The sequence below is a fragment of the Buceros rhinoceros genome, unplaced genomic scaffold (assembly GCF_000710305.1).
Source record: "Buceros rhinoceros silvestris isolate BGI_N320 unplaced genomic scaffold, ASM71030v1 scaffold8505, whole genome shotgun sequence".
Classification (NCBI taxonomy): domain Eukaryota; kingdom Metazoa; phylum Chordata; class Aves; order Bucerotiformes; family Bucerotidae; genus Buceros; species Buceros rhinoceros.
In genome coordinates, this window is record NW_010412235.1 from 7,753 (window position 1) to 28,415 (window position 20,663).

The 20,663-nt window shown below is 38.8% G+C and overlaps 1 protein-coding gene across 1 annotated transcript in view; it reads left to right on the top strand.

Moving 5' to 3' along the window:
- The first annotated feature begins 533 nt into the window (after window positions 1–533).
- Window positions 534–20,663, top strand: part of LOC104493596 (teneurin-2-like) — a 44,377-nt gene continuing 24,247 nt past the window's right edge. The window contains exon 1 of the mRNA XM_010136311.1: window positions 534–759. Within this exon, the coding sequence (XP_010134613.1) occupies window positions 534–759 (226 nt within the window). The remainder of the gene's footprint in view (window positions 760–20,663) is intronic.

Below are 20,663 nucleotides of genomic sequence, written 5' to 3' on the forward strand. Positions count from 1 at the left end.
TGTGCACCTTTGTAATGGATTAATGCTGGATAGGAATAATATTCTCTGTGCAACTCTCCTGCATGCTTCATTGTTAATTGCAAGCCCTCCTGCAGGAAAGATGGAGATAATTAAAGCTGCTTTGAGTCTGCTTTTCTTTGTACTGTTGCATAACAGGAACAAATGTTACTCTGTTTGTTCTGTGTTGTTATCAGTGCTCATTCAAAAATCAAAAGATAACAGTGTTCTTGTTTTATCATTATTTTTTAAACTCTTCAGTGAGATGAGAATTTAGATAGAATGCAATTCTCTTATAGCATTTGATTCTCTGCCCCCCACCCAGGTGGGGGCAGAGAATTAATTCAATTTCTAAGGATGCATCATGGGGGTATTCTCTTTCTTCTGGATGTGTGCCACATTGTTCTTCAAGGATAAGTCAGAGGACGTGGCATAGAACAAAGTGCAGGAGCAACAATGCTCACTCGTTATCCTTTCTGTTTTAGGTGACAGTGACTGAGTGGCTTTTCTGAAAACTTCCTACCTGACCCAGAATAATGGATATAAAAGATAGAAGACACCGTTCTCTGACAAGGGGCCGGTGTGGAAAGGAATGTCGCTATACGAGTTCTTCACTGGACAGTGAAGACTGCAGAGTACCAACTCAGAAGTCTTACAGCTCAAGTGAGACACTGAAGGCGTATGATCATGACACCAGGATGCACTATGGAAATCGAGTTTCTGACCTGGTCCACAGGGAGTCGGATGAGTTTCCAAGACAAGGTATGTTTAGTCAGAACTGGTTTCTTTTACAGTAGTCTTCAGTAGACAATCCCTGTTGCTTGTTGAAACATAGCAGTGTTATAAAGAGCTTTGATGAAAGAACTGTAGAAGAATGGATGCCATTTTACTATTCTTTCAGCTGTTCTGTGTTAAAGTAGGAAGTTCTTTCTCTTCTCAGATTCCTGATGCCATCAGAGTTCGCTGTTTGTAGATGAAGCAAACCAGGATCCACTGTTCAAAACACCTGATAAACACAAATGCTACGGACTCTTAGCCAGATATTGTATTTGTCATGGGTCCCAGGGTTGGCCAACATGTTAACTTTCTATTCCGTTTCCTAGGTTCATTTTAGAAATACTAGTGACATTTTCACCCAAATGCGTCTGTCTCTAACAGAGTGCCTGTACTGAAAAGATAACTAAAACACTGATACGGTAGAACTCCGTGTGGCCAATGTACAATCACTGTTAGTCAGGTGCCTCAGAATTCCTTTCCTGTTTGTAACTGCTGTATAATTGAGATACGGGAATGGGCATGCTTTTTCCTCTGACTTTGATTTGCCACTGCTTACCCTTCACCTCATAAAAACTGGAAGGAGAGAAACCCCTCTACTTGCTTTTATAATTGGCTGTAATATGTTATCACATCATCGAGATCCTAGAACTAATATTTGAAATAACCTGCCTGTGTGAACTTGTAAGCAACATGAAGTAACCTCCTCTCATATAAAATGTTCCTTGCTTCAAATACCCGTTATGCCAAATGAATTAACAGTCTAAATGTTTTAAATTGAAAAAAACCTGTGATTATGCCTTTGCACTGTACACAAAGATAGTTTCACTCTCATTCAGGTATTTACTTGTTTCATTAAATCGTCAGTCTATGTGTTGTTCACTAATGGTTTCATTGCTTCATAGGAACAGTGTTTAACTGTCTGGTCAACTTGATGTCAAGCTTGAACCCTATCCAGCAGCTAGGCACCATGCAACCGCTCGCTCACTCCTCCCCCGCAGTGGGGTGGGGAGAAGAATTGGGGTGGTGATGGGGAGGAAAAACTTGTGGGTTGAGATAAGAACAGTTTAATAACTAAACTAAACTGTAATAATAATAACTAATAAAAAATAATAGTAATGAAAAGGAATATATGTAAAAAAAAGAAACATCAAGAAAAGACAAGTGGTGCACAGAATAATTAGTGACCAATGCTCGAGCAGTGATCTGCCCTCCCAGCCAGCTGCCCCCAGTCTGTATGCTGGGCAGGATGTCCTGTGGTGTGGGAGGGATATTGGCCAGTTCGGGTCAGCTGTCCCAGCCACGCTCCCTCCCAGCTTCTTGTGCACCTCCTCGCTGGCAGAGCATGGGACACTGAAAACCCCCTAACTGCGGATGAACACCACTTAGCCCCAACTAACCCAGCAGCGTGTTCTCAGCAGTGTGCTCGCAGGAGACCCAAAGCACAGCGCTGCGCAGCTGCTCGGAAGAAAATTGACTCTGTCCCAGCTGAAACCAGGACACTTGACCGAATAGCCTGATCAAATTGTCATTGTCCACAACTAGATACGGTTTTTAAAATAAATTACTTGGTTTACTTTGAGTTGAAGGATCAGCCATGGTTTATATCAAGCAGCACATAGACAGTTGTGAGGCATAAATGTACAGCCCTTTGTGCCCCTCCCAGTGGAAGGTAAATTATCCAGCAGTACTTAAGTGCTGAAATGCTACTATTTTGTAGATGTTAATGGCACGTGGTAGTTCTATACTGCACATTGCTAATGTTGTGACTCAGGAAACTCGAAGCTGCCACGCTTCCCTGTGGAGATCGTCGAGTGAAAGGTCTTCTTTTATCATTGATATATCATGCAGCTTCTGCCAGCAGTCAGTGTCTGCACGCACCTTTACATCAAAATATCTATTAATTGGCATCACTAACTGAACCTGTGTCTGATCCCATGTTTCTCTCGCCTTTGCGTGCAGACATTTGGAAGTGTTTGCACTGTGCGTGGTCTATCAAACATGCAGTTCTATTTCTGAGGTAATCTCTGTTCTTGTAGGGTCTTTCTCGGCTTGTAGGTATTTACCTAAAGATAGCGCATCAAACTGCAGCTAGATCATATGAGCTACCGGAGCCATTTTCACTGTGCTTGTTCAGCCTTTGTGTACAGGAGTCATCTAAATATTACTTTTCCCTATCTGGATGATTGGTGCTCCAGCTCAAGTGCCTCATTTTAGTTTCCAGGTCGTTATTCGGCATTTCATGAGGGTGGTTTTTTTCTCTTGATTACTGATGTGACAACTGTTTATCCTCCTCCCGCTCTTATCTGTCCTCTTTATGAAGGGGGACTGTAAATTGTTGGTAACTGAATGTAAATCCTCAGATATTATTTTTTATTATTATTATTATTTTTCCCCCGGTAGTGTGTGGTGTTATGTCCAGATGAATAAAGTTTATTTTAGAGAACCAAAGTAAGTTTTTTGTTAAATATTATGATCAGTAACTCCTTATTTTCTGGCTTTTGTTAAGTTTAGAAATCAAATTGCTTTAGAAAATAGGTCTGCGTGGTGATTCTTTGTATTTGAAAGCTTGGTATCTTTCTGAGTGTGCAGTTCCGTGAAATTTGAGATAATGTAGCAAGTAGATCTAGATTAAGACTTGGAATATGTTCTCACTTTCTGCATTAATATTATATGGATAAAAATATGGTTCATATAGTAGGAAATATTGTTCATTACATCTTTTGCATGCAGTTTCCAGCTGCAGATGTCTAGGAATTTATAAATGGAAATTTATTCTAAATTTGAGTGGGTGTTTTGATGGGATTAAATTCTGTAGGAAATAAACATGCTTAAAATAAATAGTCTTTAGAGATTTTTTTTATTCTTGTTATAAAAAGGCTTGACATTTTTTAAGCAATTTTAGATATTTTCCTTAATATTCTGTCTCTTCTGTTAGTAAAGCATTATGCATTTGACTTAATGGAAAGTATTGGCTTTAACCATGGCACTGGAACTGCTCAAAGCAGCTGGTTTTGGCTGCTGCCTGATCATACGTTACTGGCTTTTGAAAATCTGTAAAGCGTAAGACCAAGTTGTACTACTTTCATTTTTGTTTATGATGGTTTGTCAGTGAAATGCTAATAACAAAACTATGTTCAGAGCTCAGAAGTCTGAAACAGAACTTCTTGGTTTGCTTTAGTATTTCACAGTCCTTCTGTTCTGACTTGTTTGTCTCATTCTGCATGAGAAAGCAGATCTCCAAAGTATAAATACCTCTCTAAGCTAGGGTGAAAAAAAGCATTTGATACGCAAGTGGAGTGTTAGTGAAGTTCAGCTCTGAGAATGCAACTTCAAAACTTTGTCACCATTTGCATGTTTTGAAATTCAGCTTTTTGTGCTAATCGTTGACAAATGTCCCTACCAAAGAAAGTTCCTCTTTGCGGTAGATGCTACTTTCTAGTCCAGTATTTGGAAGTTTTGGAATAGAGGCGTGAGGGGTGACATGGCTGTATATTACCTGAAGTACCTTAATGTGGCATTACTTCTGCTGTGATTTTCCCAGGATGTTTACCTATGTAAAAAATGCTTTTTAAGTAATAACGTTCCCACTTCTAACACATCGGCTTTTAACACATCAGTAGTAATACTTGTACTAAGTAATTCAGAATAGGTTTAGTATTTTCCTGTCAAGCTTATTTTCCAGTCATCTTCAGAACAGGTGTTTGGATTCTTGGCTAAAGTGTCAGGTCTGGTGTGTGCTTGAGCTGTTAATTTGTCTGAGATTTCCCCTGATATAGATAGAAACGTATTTAATACCTGCACTGGATAGTCATTAGTCAGTTGATCTAAAAATACAGTCCTTCCGCGGATCTGAGAGAGCATTCAAACATTACAAGATTTATTTAAAGTTGAGGAATCCTGTCTGAATGCTGCGTTTTAAGATGAATAGAAACTTTTATACTTTCTGCTAGAATATGTCAAAAGCTTGGCAATAGTTCTGACACCTCTGAATATTTGGAATATTTTACAATCTTCTGGTAACACGAGTTTCTCTATATGCCATGTATTTTTCCACCAAAGAGAACCAATTATCAAACTTTTTTTTAAAAAAAAGGAAATACTTTCTTTCTGAATTTATCTGCTGACACAGTGTGGTGAAGGTAGATGTCATTTACGGCAAAAACTGAGAATTTTGGAAAACCCTTCTTTAAAGAAGTTGCTTTGAAAGGCAAGTTTTCTTCAAGTATGCTTTGTAGCCATCTTGAGCTGAAAAGAACACTCTACTGAGCTGTTAAAGAGTTTTAAACTGGGCTTCAAAGAGGTGATTGCAGACCTTATTATTCCAGAGTTCCTCACTTGGTGTTCATAGCTCATGGATTTTGTGTTTCTGCCTGAGCCAACGTGAGGCTTCAGCTGATGCAAAATTTATTAGCCAATAGTTATACTGATTGACCACTCTCTCCCGCTCAGGTCAGATTTAGTTTAGCAGTAAATCTCTGCTGCGAAATGTTAGAACAGCTAGAGTATATGATTGAAGTTCTAAAAATAAGTTTAGAAACCATAATCATATTATACCAGACCCAGCAGTCTTCTGAAATATTTTGAACTTTCTTACTGTTGTTGAATTGCTTTGTATGTCACAGCATCTCTTCTTGTAGGGCAAGATAATATCGGTAAAGAACAACAGCCAACGTCGTTCTGTATGTCAGCACTGATTCCATTTTTTTAGTCTCTTACACTTAAAAATACGTGCTCTTTGTATCCTGTTTCTCTCTATAGGTATGTTAATGGGAGTTAGAAAAAGTATTGACAATGATTATAATAAATGCCTTATAATATCCCCTGAGATTGTCCAGTATTTTTAGTAATATCAAATAGAAAATTAACCAGTTTGATGAATCTATATTTTATTTTTTACAACCTATGCTAGGGCAGCTCCGATTGCTGAGAAAAACAAATGTTTTCTCTTCTTGTTCTTCCTCACATTGTAAATCTGTCACTGAATAATATACTGGGACACATTCAAAGAACCACACTGCAGGAAGAACATTTCATGAGAGCGATTAAGCTTGTTCAGGTTTAAAGTTACTGTGGTCAGGTATTTTGTGTTCAGCAACGACTAATCTGCTGCTGTGTAGAGAAGAGAATTGCTGTTACAGGTTCTCAGGTGAACTAGACGTTTGTCTCGCTGCTTATATTCCCAGTAACACCAAGGTGAGATGTTGGTCATCTTTTCAACAAGTCATACTCAACTTTTAGGCTCGAACTAGTGTATATCTTCCAAATCTAACCGAGTTTTACTGCTTTTAGTTTTAATCTCTTTCCAGAACCTGTGACATTTTTGAAAATTAAATGTTTGATGTATAGTTTTGGATTAAAGACATTAAAGAAAACTGCTACTTCTGTTCTGGCTACAGTGGGAGGACAATCTTAGTTTCCCTTTGTTGTGTTAGGTTGTGAGTGGCATTCTGCAATATGTGCTTTTCAGTATATCCATACACTTACATAATCAAACAAAATCCGAGCTGGAGGCAGGTGGCAGAAGCTGAAGGAGGAAGCCCTTAGCATGGAATCAGATGCAGAGTCGCTTGTGTGCGGAAAAAGGCCTCAAGGCAAATTTCCTGTTAGAACCAGTACACCCACGTAACTTGCATCGCTGATGAATCAAGACTGACTTTGGTTTTAATGGTTACCTAAGAGATACCCGATCCCAGTGTAAAATATTTATGAAGATGAGGCAACTGCATTCAATTTCCCTTCTCTGGAAAGCACAGCATTAGTGAGAAATAAAAATGTATATTTTAATCTGTATGCCTTGTGTAATAAAGAAAAGATGTTGAATAAAAACTCTCTCCTCCATCTTCTCCTTTCCCAAATCATAAAAGCTTACGTGGTTCTTAATGTTAAGTGATTTAAAAACATGAAAGGACTATTCTGGCTTTCATCTATGTTGATATTTTTAATAATGGAGCTACATATCAGCATTACTCGACTAGCATATAAAAAAAAAAAGTACAAACCTTTATAGCACCCTTCCCGAAATACGGTTTTAGGAAAGGAAAATCTAAGAAAGTCCAAACCTAATGTGCCTCTTCTCACTTTCTACTCTAGCGTCAGTCAGGTGCCCTTTGGAGCTGTAATATTAAGATCTGCTGATAAATAGGAATTAAAAAAAATTTAGTGAATATTAAATCTGAGTCACAATAACATAAAATGAGAGGGAAGTCTTTTTAGATGTGGCTTTTCAGGGAAACATCACAGAATAGACTCAGTCTTATGTGTATGTACTTGGAATAACCCTAAAGTTGTTTTCTCTTGGTCTTTTATCTCTGTTTTCTGTTTGGGTTTGTTTTGTTTTGTTTTCCTTTTGAGCAGCAAGCCGCCTGGTTTATCAATGGCAGTTTAAACCAGTTGTTCAGATAATCTCTTAGTTTCCACTTCCCTTTCATCCCCCTTCCATCCTACTTTCTTGGTGTTTCACCATTTCCTATCTTCATACATTGAGACTTAATTTGCTGGGTGTGGTTGGTTGCTCAGACCTGCTGGATCGAACCATTGAGAGGTCGGACAGTCTAACACGGACTGGTGGAATGAAGGTGTAACTCTGGCACTCTCACTGCTTCCGCTAGTTGAGCCAGCTGCTAGATCAGCATCTTGGCCGTGAGGAGTCCTGCTCTGGGAGAGCAGATACGGAGTGACGGGAGATGTACTCCAGAGGTGGTGCTGTGGTACTGCGTGTTGGGGCATCTAAACTGGCACTGCTCTGGAACGAGGGTAAACAAGTAGCAAGTGAAATGCACGGTGTAATCAATTACGGTATTACTGGGCATCGTGTTCTAGGGGAACATCATAAAGGTGAAGTGGGAGTTGAATAAAATAGTGTCTTCTGAAACTTTATATAGAGAAGCTGTCATGCTGAGAGGGGATTCCAGTACTAATTAATATGACCAGTGCCGAAGAACAATACTCTTCTAATAATAATATGTATTTGTAGAATAAACAACAAGCAGCTAGACATAACGTGAATTCTATGTACACACAGTTTCTCTCAGGGAGTAGATTTTTTTTTTTATTATTCTTGGCAGTTTCTCTCTAATGATCATTATTAAAAATCAGCGTTTGTTTATTTACAGTTTAAATTAGAGAAGAAGAATGCAGGGATTTCTGATGTAAATCTATAGGTATGTGTAGACTTAGGCCTTTTTTCCTAAACAGTTAGTCAGATTTCAGAAAGAACTTTGGCTTACTTTACTACTGCTGCACTGGACTCTGTGTTAGTTGATGGTTAAGTTAAACTAGGTTTTGGGGATTTTTAACCATTTACAAAGTTACGTGAACATTATGTGAACCCGATATGAAAGGATAGCTCCTATAAAGTAGACATTGTCAACTCAGGTAGTTAGCACACACAGCAAACAAAAGAAAATTTTGAAAAATCTTCGGTCTGCTCTAGAATAGGCTTAGTAACTATTTTAATGCAAATTCCTTTTCAAAAGCACTTCAAAAGTAATAGGAATTATACTTCCTATGCTTTGTGGTTACAGATTCGTATCAAGCAAAAAGATCTTGTTCTTCAAAATCGAGGAGTAGTGTTTGCGCACCTTAAAATGCTCAGGTCTGTCTGAATGTTGAAGGAAACCTGTTCTTTGAATACCTCATCCCTTTGCTCAGCTATCTAATAGAAGTCTAAGACTTCGGATACTGAAAATAATATTTATTTGATCCTATAATTCCTTCTCAATTTTCTTGTACATGCACAGGCACACACTCTTCTAAGTAGTTTGTAATACTTAGGCACATCCATGTGGATGCTCTTTTTCATATAAAAATCCATCGTAAAGGGAAATAATGTACTACAAGGAGATAAAATAATATTTTTTCTTTTTAAAATAAAATACTTTAAATGAAAATACTTATTTCTTGATTAGTCCTACTGACAAAAATGGCTAACTTGTGCAAATTCTACAAATATTTCACCTTCTCTGGGTCCTTGTCTTCAGAAGGACCTGCAGTTTAACATAGATATTTTTTAGAGCGTATTTTCCAGCAAGAAGAGTTTGGAAAGGAGGCTGATTACTTGTAAGCATTCCCAAACTGATGAAAAGAAGAGACTCTGATGCTTTTCTAATACTCATATTACCATGAAAATCTCAGATTTAAAAAGCTTTTATGGTTGATCAGGGTTTGAATTGGGCATCTTTGTCCTGACATCCTAGACATGTACCAGAAAATTAGTCTTTAGAAGTCATGGAGTCCAGAATTTGCATTAGTGAATATTGTTTTGCTTCTGCTGTGAACTTGGGAACCCTTCTAAAGCTTGTTTTCTGGAAAAGAGAAATTAGGCCATTTGCTTCTCCTTCTCCTTCTCCTTCCTCATTATACAGGAAGAAAGAACTATTTAAGTAAAATGGAAATCCATACATTTTAAACTGAAAGAGCATTTATTTTGGATTACACATTGTTAAACTCTCTGATACCAGATGTTTTTAAGGTCTGCCTCTTCAGGAAGATAAGGAAGGGGTTAGACATTTGTGTATTTTTGTAGTGTATGGAGGATGGGTTAAACACCAGTGTACGCACTGCTCCAATGCACAAATCAGTTTTCAGCTCAAATTCATTGGGAACAGGTTTTTAGGTGTTTGTTGTGTTTATTATTGTGTTTTATGCCTTCTTTTTTCCCCATTTTTGTTAGAAATATGTTTCTATTGTTGTGGACTGAATTCTAGACCTGGTGAACAACTGGTTGGTCTGTGTGGTTATTGCTATGTTTAGATTTGTTGTCTTGCCCCGTTTGTTCTCCTTATATCTGAAATTGATCATGCGATTTTTGAAAGGTGTTTGGCTGTTGTGAGTGGATCCAAATACACACAGTTTACTCAGTAAGAAAAATATAATGAAACTTTCAAACAAACAAACAAATCACCACCTAAACCTCATTTTCTTTTGTAGAGAACCGTGGATGTTTTGGAGTTGAATCAAAGCACTGATGACCAATTCGCTTAAAGCCTATAAATGGGAATCAAAATTAATAGAAAAGAAGAAGCAGGTATAATGCAGGGCCCAGCATGTTTTATTTGTTCTATATTATTTGTCCCTGGATTCAGAGTTTAAGGTCAGAAGGGGCTACCAGTTATCTCGTTTGGCCGGCTGTCCAGTTGCTCATTAACATTCATCAGATTTATTTCTACATTGATCCCAGTAATCTGTCCTTGAATGAAGCACTTTCTGGAGTCTCGAAAATATCAATAGGCAGAAAATCCGTCATTTCCACGGGCAGGCAGCGTCTGCGGGAAGCCAACCTTTATGTTAAAAGAAGATGCCAGCTTTGCTTTGGATTTTAGAAACTGGCTTCAGCTGCTCAATTAGGGTTGGGGATGCCCTTTTCTGTTTTACTGGAACACCAATAACACCCAGCATTTTTTCTTTATAGATTCAGTTAGATGTTGCAGTTACGCCAGTTGTCTTTTCTGTTAGCTCCATCTATCTATGTAGGTAGAACTCCTCAAACATCTGCCTGTATAGTATCATCTGCCATGAATTCAGATTTATTGCTCATTTCTAAATCATTTCCTATTTTATAGGTTTTCTGTAAAGGAAGCAAAGTGTACAATAGCAATGCCGTATATGCCTCAGTGACCTGGATAAAGACACGTTGAAGAGACAGTGACATGTATAAAGATAGCACTTTGATACTGCTTTCATGTTTGTAAATCCAAACTTCAGATTAGTTTTTTCTGGTATAAGTTAGTGCCTGTTGAGCTGCTTGTCCTTCAAGGTTCCTAAATATTTTCAGAGTCTAGATAGCTGACCAGACAAATAGCATGCAGATATTTTTCTATATTGCTTTTTCTTTTTATATGAGTGCTTAGCTGGAAGTGTCTTACAGTGAATGCGAAAGTACATGTCTGTGAATGTAGACCATATTGGAAACAGAGATTTACTGTCCCGAAGTGTAATGCTTACTCAGCCATCTGATGAGATCTGAGCACTAAACAGTTTGAGAGGGATGCATAAAGCTGTTTTATTACAAGATGCTGTTATGAATTGTAGCAGCTTTCCTTATGCTGTACTGCTGTTGCCAAACAAGTTGCATGAATGTAAGCAGTTTATTTGTAATTACTTGCTTACATTTCCTTGCAGTTCTGTAGAATATTTGGGTTATAGCTGTTTGTGATTCCTGCTCCTCTGCTGGTGGCAATGCCTGTATCCTGGTCGGAGTGAAAAGAGATCTTTTAAAACTGTTTGGAGAAAAGTCTCTCTAAGGAATGCTTTTTCTTATATATGGTATAGAATGGGTCTCAGATATTTATGTGTGTGTGTGCATGATAGAACCTTGTTAAATGGAGGCAGAAAGCTTATACAGGCAAACTCAAAAAAAAAAATCAGTTCTCTGTTTCTTCTTGATCCAGTAAAAAGTAAAGTAGGAGATTTCATTTCAGCTGAATTTGAGCAGGTCCAGAATATGGAGAGAGGAATTACCCGCCTAAAGAAATGTTATAGAAAACATACTGGACTATTTTCTAATCTTTGGTCAAAAACTGAGTGTTACAAACTGGATTTGACATTTAAAATGTTCTTGACATCCCACCGAAAGCAGTGCCTGTTGTCTTGCTTCTGACTGTGTTCTCTGAGCTGTGTAACTACATCATGTTCCATGATGCTAGTTAGCTGTTTCCCTTACGACAGTGAAGTGTTGTCACCGTCATTCCTTTCACAAAGTAAGATACTTGCTTGAAGTAGATTATGAGAGAGGAGCAGTTTGATCATCAGTACCGAAATGTCTCTTCAGTGTAGTTTGTCCAGTGTAATTTTGAAAGTCAATCCTTTGTCTTCCACAATGCAAGGTGCTTTCTCAGCTTAATAAAAATTTTGCTTGGAAGATCTTACCAATATTCATCCTGATTTACTCCTTACATTTCTTCCTTTATCCATGTTATCAGCCCAGGATGGGCCTTGCCGCTCCTAGTGTTGTAAATGTCTTCTAGCTGTGTGCGTGCCACTGTCATATTCCTTCTTTCCTTATCAGCTCATCTATCCACTCTTAAGTTCTGACGCTTGGACGTTGCTGCCACTGTTTCTTCTTTTAGTGTGTCTTTGCAGTGTATTCATATGTCACCTAAACATCATGGAGACTTCCCTGCGTGGTGAGATACACCTGAGGGATTTTGGTTTGGCAGTTTTAACAGCTGCTGTAGAATGTAAAGAAAGGTTTAATGTTACCAAAACCTAAACATAAGCAGTATATTTTTCCCAGTATTCCATGTGAAAAAGGTGGAATAGCATTTGGTCAGTTTTTCCCTAGACATTGGCGAGTTGTGTGCTGACTGTTGGCTAGAAACATTTAACTTTTGATTAAATGAACCAGTAAATGCCTAGTTGCAGGATGACACAGTTCAATACAATTTCGTATTTTCAAATACATTGATCAATTCAGTTTGTATAAGTACTGAATTAAAAATTATTTGCATTTTAGGTTTTCCTACTTAAGCCAGAGGCAACGTTAAGTCCGGTTAACAACAACAAAGAGACAATCATGTAGAATAAATTGCATCAATTTCATTCCCTCAAGCAAATGGCCCGTCCTGTGGTAACTGGTCTAGCACAGTGTACTAGCTTTTCTTAACCACTTCCAGTGGTTAAAAACTACTTCCAGTAGTTAAAAAGATGGTTTAAAATGGTAGTTTAAGAAAACATAGTAACTATTATAAATACAGGATTAATGCTTCAAATTATGGACAAAAATACTTGTTAGCAGTAATATTTGTAAGTGATACTTGATTTCATAGTGATGTCCAATTCTGTTTTGGAGTTTTTCTATCCCTAAAACAGGCATTTGAAGAGTATTGAAGCAGAGCTAAAATAGTGCTTAATCTCTGTCGGAAACTGCTACCTTCGACGAAAATTATTCACAATATGCTAAAAGTTCATTACCTAAAAAGTGATAATCTGGACATCATTCTGGCTTAAGTTATCTCACCAAAGAGTTGGAGAGGTGGAGGGTTAATAGCAGATAGTTTCTTGTTTGGTGGGGGTGCAATTATATTTTAGTGTTAATTTTAAAATCATGACAGTTAGTTAGTGAAATTTTGTGTATGGATAGGAAACTGTGTGTGCTCCTATTGAGGTTTTTTTTTTTATAAACTTACAAACGCAAAAATAAAACTCATAAGATATTATTACCAATATCAGCTTCAAGCACTAAATTTATAAAGTCGGTTGTTAATAATATGAGGAATGATGTATCGCAGCTGTAATGCTGTTTCTTCCAAAGTTAATGAACAGTTAGAGTCTTCATAATGAAAAATTAAAGTAAGGTTCGAGTGGTTTGTAAGACTGCCTACAGATCTAGCAGCAGTCTAATTAGAGGAAAGAACACTGAATTTGAGGGACTTGGAAATATATATTATCTAACATTGATAGAGGACTAAAATCCTGTACTTGTACTTGGGATTGCTCGACTGTGGACATTTCAACCAGAACACAGCACAGAAAAATGAAATGTTATTTGGTCTCTCAAATCCCTGTGTACACAACAGACTGTGTTTTAGATGTCTTCTGTACTTGAGTTATGTGATTCTCTCCTGTTGACTCAGTGCCACAGTCTCTCATCTGTGTTTGCCTGTTTCTTTACCATTTTTTAAGTAAAATGAACCTTTGTGCTTGTTTTTACTATTAACAAAGTGTAATGAAACGTTTGTTACTGTGCCGTGGCTGTAGTGGGTAACTGCAGCAAAGCAACACAGGTGAGGTGCTGGCTTCCTGCCTTAAGGGCTTTTCAAGAAGTCTGCTGCCCACACCGCTTGGCCTTTGGGACGCGGGATTCCCGAGGGGAGGCCCAGCTTCATTTTCAAAACTGACCTGTAAAGAAAACATCTGTCTGCCATGAGGACGTTCAGCTACAAACCACGAGAAACTGTTGTGACGTGTTGTGCTCTCGCTGGCCCCCATTACCAGTGCAGGGGTGGGATGGGCGCACGGGCAGAAGCTGTGACGCTGCCTTCTCTGCTCACACGGGTTTGCCCAGGCAGGTGGTTGGGGAGACCCCATTACACGTAGGGAAGCTTTGAGAGGTTGACAGCGCAGAAACTGAGACAAGCATTGCAATACTGCACTTCCCTGAGCTTGTTTTTTTGTGTTGTGTAATCCAGAATGACGGTAACTGGGAGTACATTTGGAATAAGCAGGCTTTGTGGTTATCAAATATGTCAGCTTCGCTTTTTATGTTTATATGTCGGCTTTGTAAGTCTTATAAGCTGTTACTGCATGACAGACTCCTCCATCTTAAATTCAGTCTCTTAAATTCATCTTCTTCCTTCATTCTTTTGACAGCATAACAGTGTTGTACCTTGATCCAAGAATATCTGTCCTGCACAGGGGGCTGTGTGGCAGGTTTCTTGTGGACACCACTATGCTAGGCAGAACAGTCCTTGTTAGAAAAGGTCCTCTGAAGTGTTGTTTTAGAGTGAATTTTTTGTTGATCTGTGTGTTTCCTCACTACTTCTATAGCTTGCAAAGACATTATGGGATAGGATTTATCTGGTTTTTATCCAGCATCTCTTCTACTGCTGAGGATTTTAATATTCAGTTTAAGAAAATGTATACCAAAAAAAAAAATCCAGAAACCTGGCAACCTGTCCTCTTACCGTACAGAGGTGATATTTATAAAACAGAAACTTTGACATTCCAAAACGTGATGGTTATCTGTAGAACAAGATGGACTATCTGTGCATAGGAGCAACTTAGAATAAATATAATGACTTGGCAGGTTAAGGAAACCCCGAAGTAAAGGGTGATTCTGACCGTTGTAGTCTGGGGTTGTAAAATAAACAGATATTGTGGTGGTGGCAAACTCGATGAGGGTGCACTCTATGCCACTGTCCACGACACCAGCAAAGATACTAAACAGTGCCTGTCCCTGTAGCGACCTCTGAGGAACACTGCTCACCACTGGTCTGCACTTGGACATGGAGCTCTTTGACTGTGACCACCCAGCCAATTCCTTATCCACTGAGTGGTCCAACCATCAAATCCGTGTCTCTCCAAGTCAGAGCCTGTTTTGCGGGACAGTGTCAAATGCTTTGCATGAGTCCAGGTAGGTGATGTCAGTTGCTCTTCCCTTATTCACCAACACTAACCCTGTCGTAGAAGGCCACCAAATTCATCAGGCACAACTTGCCCTTAAGTGGAGCTGTATTGGCTGTCACCAATCATGTCCTTAGTTTTCATGTGCCTTAGTGTAGTTTCCACGAGAATCTCTCTATGATCTTGCCAAGCATAGAAGTCAGACTGACTGGCCTGTAGATCCCCAGGTCTTCCTGTTCTCTCTTTTTAAAAACGGGGTTATGTTTCGCCTTTTCCAGTCATCAGGAACTTCACTGAACTGCTGCAGCTTCTCAAATATGAGGGATAGTGCCTTAGCCATTTGGTCTGCCAGTTCCCTCAGGACCTGTGGATGCATCCCATCAGGTCCCATGGACTTGTGCAGCCTGAGATTCCTTAGATGGTCTCAAACCTGGTTTTCTACAGTGGGAGGAGGAGAAAATCTCTTCCTTCTTCCAGTCCCTGTCTGTGCCTTCTGCAGCTGTGGGTGGTGTAGCTGGAGCACTTGCAGGTGAAAACAGAGGCAATGAAGATACTGAATACATCAGACTTCTCCATATCCCTGGTATCCAGGTCTCCCATTTCCTTCCAGAGAGGGCCCAAATTTTCCTTAGTCTTTGTTTTATCACTGATGTATTTACAGCAGCTTTTCTTGTTGCCTTTGACATCCTTGGACAGCTTTAATTCTATCAGGGCATATGATTTTCGGCAGCCACAAACCTCCCCCTGCCCCACAAGCCAGCAGAAATCTGTGAGCAGTTTGAGCAGCTCAAGTGGACCCTGTTGTGTAGGAGGGCAGACGGTGTAACCTTATCATTTAACTTTCTCCTGTTCCATTTAAAAACATCTTTGTACGGACTGTCTTAAACTTCTTATGACTCAAGGTTGTAAATTAACATACAGCGTAATCTGAAATGCAGATGAGGGGAGAGAGGGCACTTGTGGATTCTTGTCTTACTGTGAAGGAGACTATTATGCTTGAAGTTTTATATTTCTGCTGAAATCTGTAGATATTTTTGGATATGCAGGTGGTAGAGTGTGTCTGTCGAACTTTCTATTTTTTTTTCCTCTGAAGAAATTCTCTGCAAGAATCTTCAGATTCTTGGCAAAATATTTTGAATGCATTTTTGTGTTTTGGTTTTTCTCTGCATTCACCAGTCAATCACATGATTTTCTCATGTTGGTTGTCCTTCCCTAAGGACTCCTAACCTCTGCAGAAAGATACTGGCAAATGAAGTCTTTTAAAATCCTAGAGGAAAGATGTTTATTAAAGCTAAGTGAAGTGGCAGTGTCTTCAGTGTTGAAAAGACAAGGTAGCTTTTGAGATGTGGGGATTGATACAGAAGAGAGTTATCAATATGAGGAGAAAATAAGGCTAGTCAGGAGCAATGCTGAGAGAGGGATATAGAAACGTAACAGTATGGGCTTTAGGGTCCTAACTCTGGATGGAAGCAGCAAAAAGAGAAAGCATTAGAATTTTTTTGAAATATCTCTTATCTGGAAAGTCTTATCAATCAAGCGACATTCCCAACTGGAAATATGGCTTTGCAAAATAACCTGGAAGGAGGTAAAGGAGAAGCGTGTGTAAGATGGTATCAGTTGGTATTGCTCTGCGCAGCTTGGGAGCATTAGCTGGTGGTGATGATACAAGACTGGGTTTTGCTTCTTCCCTACATAGTCAAATTGCTATGGACAACACTGAAATAGATCTCCTGAAAGCCAATAGCGTGGTAGTAGGTTGAGGCTACCTGAAGCTCATCAGCAACATAAGTACTTTCAGCAGCATAGGCAACTGCTGCTTTGAGCCCACTTAACTTCGCACTCCTGCTGGATCCTCCTCTTCCGTTCTCTGCAGTGTGTTTCCATTTTGGGACGCGGAAGCTAGGAAAACAGATTGTGTACTCTGCAATCTGGGAGGTGTTATCTGACAATGTCAGGAGAAGGACAAAAGGAGAGGGGGTGTTCCCCAAGGTCTCCATGGACCAAGCCCTCCAGGGGTTATGAGTGGTGGTGGCAAATACAGTGGCTGTTCATACTTCACATTCTTTCTCTGCTCTTGTTGCTTAGTGCGTATGGTACAGCTTATGCCTGGAGATGGCTGAACTGTGAGTGGCTGGCTTGGTTTACCTGAAGGTGATGTGACTGAACGGCATTTCGCATTCCTTCCTTTCTTCTTCAGCTTGCGAGTTTCTAATTTAGCAAGAGCAAATGTTTGGGGTTTTTTCCAAATAATCTTACCACCAGCTCTTTTATATCACCATTTGGCTTTTGGGGCTAATTTGAAAAAAATAGTGCAAAATGTCTTTCCTAAAACCTTAAGACATTTTCTCCTGATACAGAGCCTTTTTAGTAAATCCTGAGTCAGTCGTGTCCTCTAAGAAGTATTTAGGATACAAATATAAATCGGCTCGTGAGGAAAAAAGCCTCTTAGATTCATACTGCCATACGGTTCTCGTTCAATGTTTCAAAGCCACAGAATGACTGAAGGAAAAATCAGTGGTGCGACTCAGTCAGAACTGTGGTGATAGTCAAGCCCGTGTCTATATGGGATATCTAATGTGCAAGATTTCAAAATAAACCAAAGGTAAACATACATTTGAGACAATAAAACATAGTTTTTAACATAGCAGGCTTTGCCTGTAAGTGTAGGAGTACCCTAACAGATGCAAACTAGAGAAAGCATTATCTGAGAGAGGAGGACCGAGCGACTTGCCCGGAATCCGCACCCTGCGCAGCGGCGTGCCGAGGCAGGTTGTGCAGGTGTGAATGGCAGGTGCCTCGGCGTGGGCTGGGGGACAGCTGAGCGGTTGCTGGCATCTTGGAAAACAGTTCTACCGAAGTAGAGTTCAGAAAAAAACCTTTCCTTATTTTCTGTGAGTTAATTAGATTGTTAAATAAGAATTCAGGAGGAATGCTCAACTTTAGAACAGAATCAGTGGTTTTACTATCACTATGCTTTTTTCCAGTGTTTGTCAATCAACAATGCATTAATATTAGAAAACTGAGGAAGTGAAATATGAAAGGACTCTGAAGTAGATTGGATGATCGCACCTTCCAGGTCATGGTATGTTTGTTTTGTAGGATAGCTATAGCTAGGATTGCTAGGTTCGTTAGCGACATGCTGAAATGCCCACGCATTGAAATGCTCTGAATGCACAAGGTCATCTGCTACAGTTGGCCATTCTGGAGAAGATCAATTAGAGGACAAGTTTTTTTGGTTTCGTGGCCAGATGAAGTTTTGACACATCCTGCTGACAGGTGAAAAGGCCATGATGTTTATGTTATTTGGAGATTTTTCTTGTATGTAAGGCTTTCAAAACATTTTGGGCCAAAAAGTGAATTGGCGTCTGGAAAAGTAAAAAAGGCATAAAGAAAGCAAAAAATCACAAAACAATAAGTAACCAAACTGCCATGTCTGTTTTTACATCAATGTTTTGTCACTGGGTTTTACCAACCTCAAAGGTGCTTTCTCTTCCAATACACTTCATGATCTAGGAGCACATTGTTCGTTAGCAGGATAAGGATTTCTGTGGTTACCTCACGCCCTTTACAGTGTTTAGGTTTTATTTGTTGTTGAAATTTCCAAGTGTGTTTAGAAACACAGTGTGAATGCACATACAAGTATTTTTTCCCTTAGAAAAGCAATTTCTGAAGATTATGCTTAAAGATGCTTTTTAGAGAACCTCAGTGCAGATCTAAGTTAATACAGTACTGAGACTGAAAAAAATACCGAGGCACCCGAGTTCGTTGGAGGCAGAGTTAGCGTGTGGTGCATTATTCGGTGCTCTTTGCAAGCTCAGGCAGTGCTGAACTCAGGAGGTAGTGTTTGCATAGACTTCGATGGGTTTTGAATTGTTCTCCCGGTGTCATCTTCACCTACCAAATTTTTCCCCCCAATCTGTATTTGTCTTGTCTGTGACTGAACTCGGTGAGACTGCGTCAGAGTTTGAAGTACCCCACTGCTGCCGGGCCTATAGCTCAAATGCTGCGCTTTTTTCTTTTTTTTTTTTTTTTTTTTTTTTTTTTTTTTTTTTTTTGTTTCCCCCTCCCTTAATAATTAATAGCCATGGTATAGCTGAGTTCAGTGTTAAAAGCAACCGTTTTAATTTTTGCAGTTTTCATTATGACATTATTGATGTTTGCTTACAATTATTTTATGGCTGTTTGGCCACCAGTGTTTTTCATGTGTCTGAATGCTCTGCTCACGTTACAGTTCTTCTGCAGCGGGGCTGTGCATAAAGCAACTGTCACTTTGCTAATGTGAAGTGAAATTTCATGTCAGCAGGACAATCATATGCTAAGCTTGGTTTTATTTGCTGGAGAAGAATGAAATATATTATTCTCCTAGGTAGTGTACAAACATTTGGAATGTATTAATAATGGAACTTTTATATAAATCTGTAAGATGCGGATGACATATTTCTCTGAACTAGGATTGTTACATGCTAAGAGCAATTTTTCAACTACAGTTTCCCAAAGTACTGTATTTAGAAGCACCGACATGCATTCATATCATAGGGGTTTTTTTCTATAATTGCTTGGTTTATTTTATTTTATATAGACATCATTCTTACTTTCAGAAAGCAAGTATGATGGTACTTTCCAACAGTGAGCATTTGTTTACTTAGAATGTAAATTTTAGTTTCAGAGCATTTTGATTAGAAGGGAAGAAAAGCAAACTGATTATTATGAGCTATGAAATTATTCAGTACTGATTTTATTAACCAGTAGATAATCCAGGGCACTTTAAGGTGCAATACTTTTTTCATCTTTTTAACAGGCCTCTAAATGATAATGAACTTGTCTTGATGTGCATGTTAATTTGTGGTGAAAAGTGGTAAATGAGGAGAATTACCCAAGATTTAAAGTCTCAGGAAAACAACTTGAAATGCATCTACTTTGTCTTTTGTGTAGCTGAAAATGATATAAAATGGAAGAAGACAAAGACTCAGTTGAATGCTTGCGAGTGAAAAGTGTGTACGTTTTCAGTAATTCATAGCTTGTGTTCTCTTCGGGAAAAAGAACCGAGATCATTCTGATGTACCAAATCCCATTTAAATAATTATGTTTGCATTTTGTTATGTTTTGTCTAACTCTAACTCACATATTGTACCAGTGGGATAAATTATATTGGTTTGTTCCCAATACAGACAAAGTGCACGAGAGAAAAGATTCAGTGAGTTGCTTAGGGGCATGAATAACAGTGTGAGCAGAGAAAGGAAAAAAAAATCTTTGCGCTTAGATTAGCAATCCATTTTTATTTATATTAGCTAATATTTTCACTCTTGTTTTTTCATTCCTTGTCTATTGTCTATGTAGCATGTATTCTTAACTAATCAAAAAATATTTTGATTCTATGCGAACTCCTCTGATTAGTGAAACTTCAGACTATCCGTCACAAGGGAGATTTCATATGTCTTGCCTTCATCTAATTTTATGGTATTTCTGGCAAATAGATCCTGCCTTTATCCATTACAGAAATGTAATAATCATTTTAAAAATAAAGGTTTGAGTGCTTTGGTGTTACAAAGTAGAGTTTAAAAATGTGAAGGCGAAGTCGAAGACATGCTTTTACTGGGTTTTATTAGCATAGGAATTGCTCATGTTCCGGCAGTTTGACAGCCTTGTTAATAGCATTTGTTTAATAAAGAAGTCTGACACTGCTGCATTGGGAAGAACAGACAGTCAAAGAAATAGGAAAGGTGGGCTTCAGGAGACACAATAATGGAGGCCGAGTGAGGGATCTCACACCTTAGAGAAGAATGGTAAAATTAAAGGAAAAAAGATTAAAGGAAGAAGGGAAGGGGGGG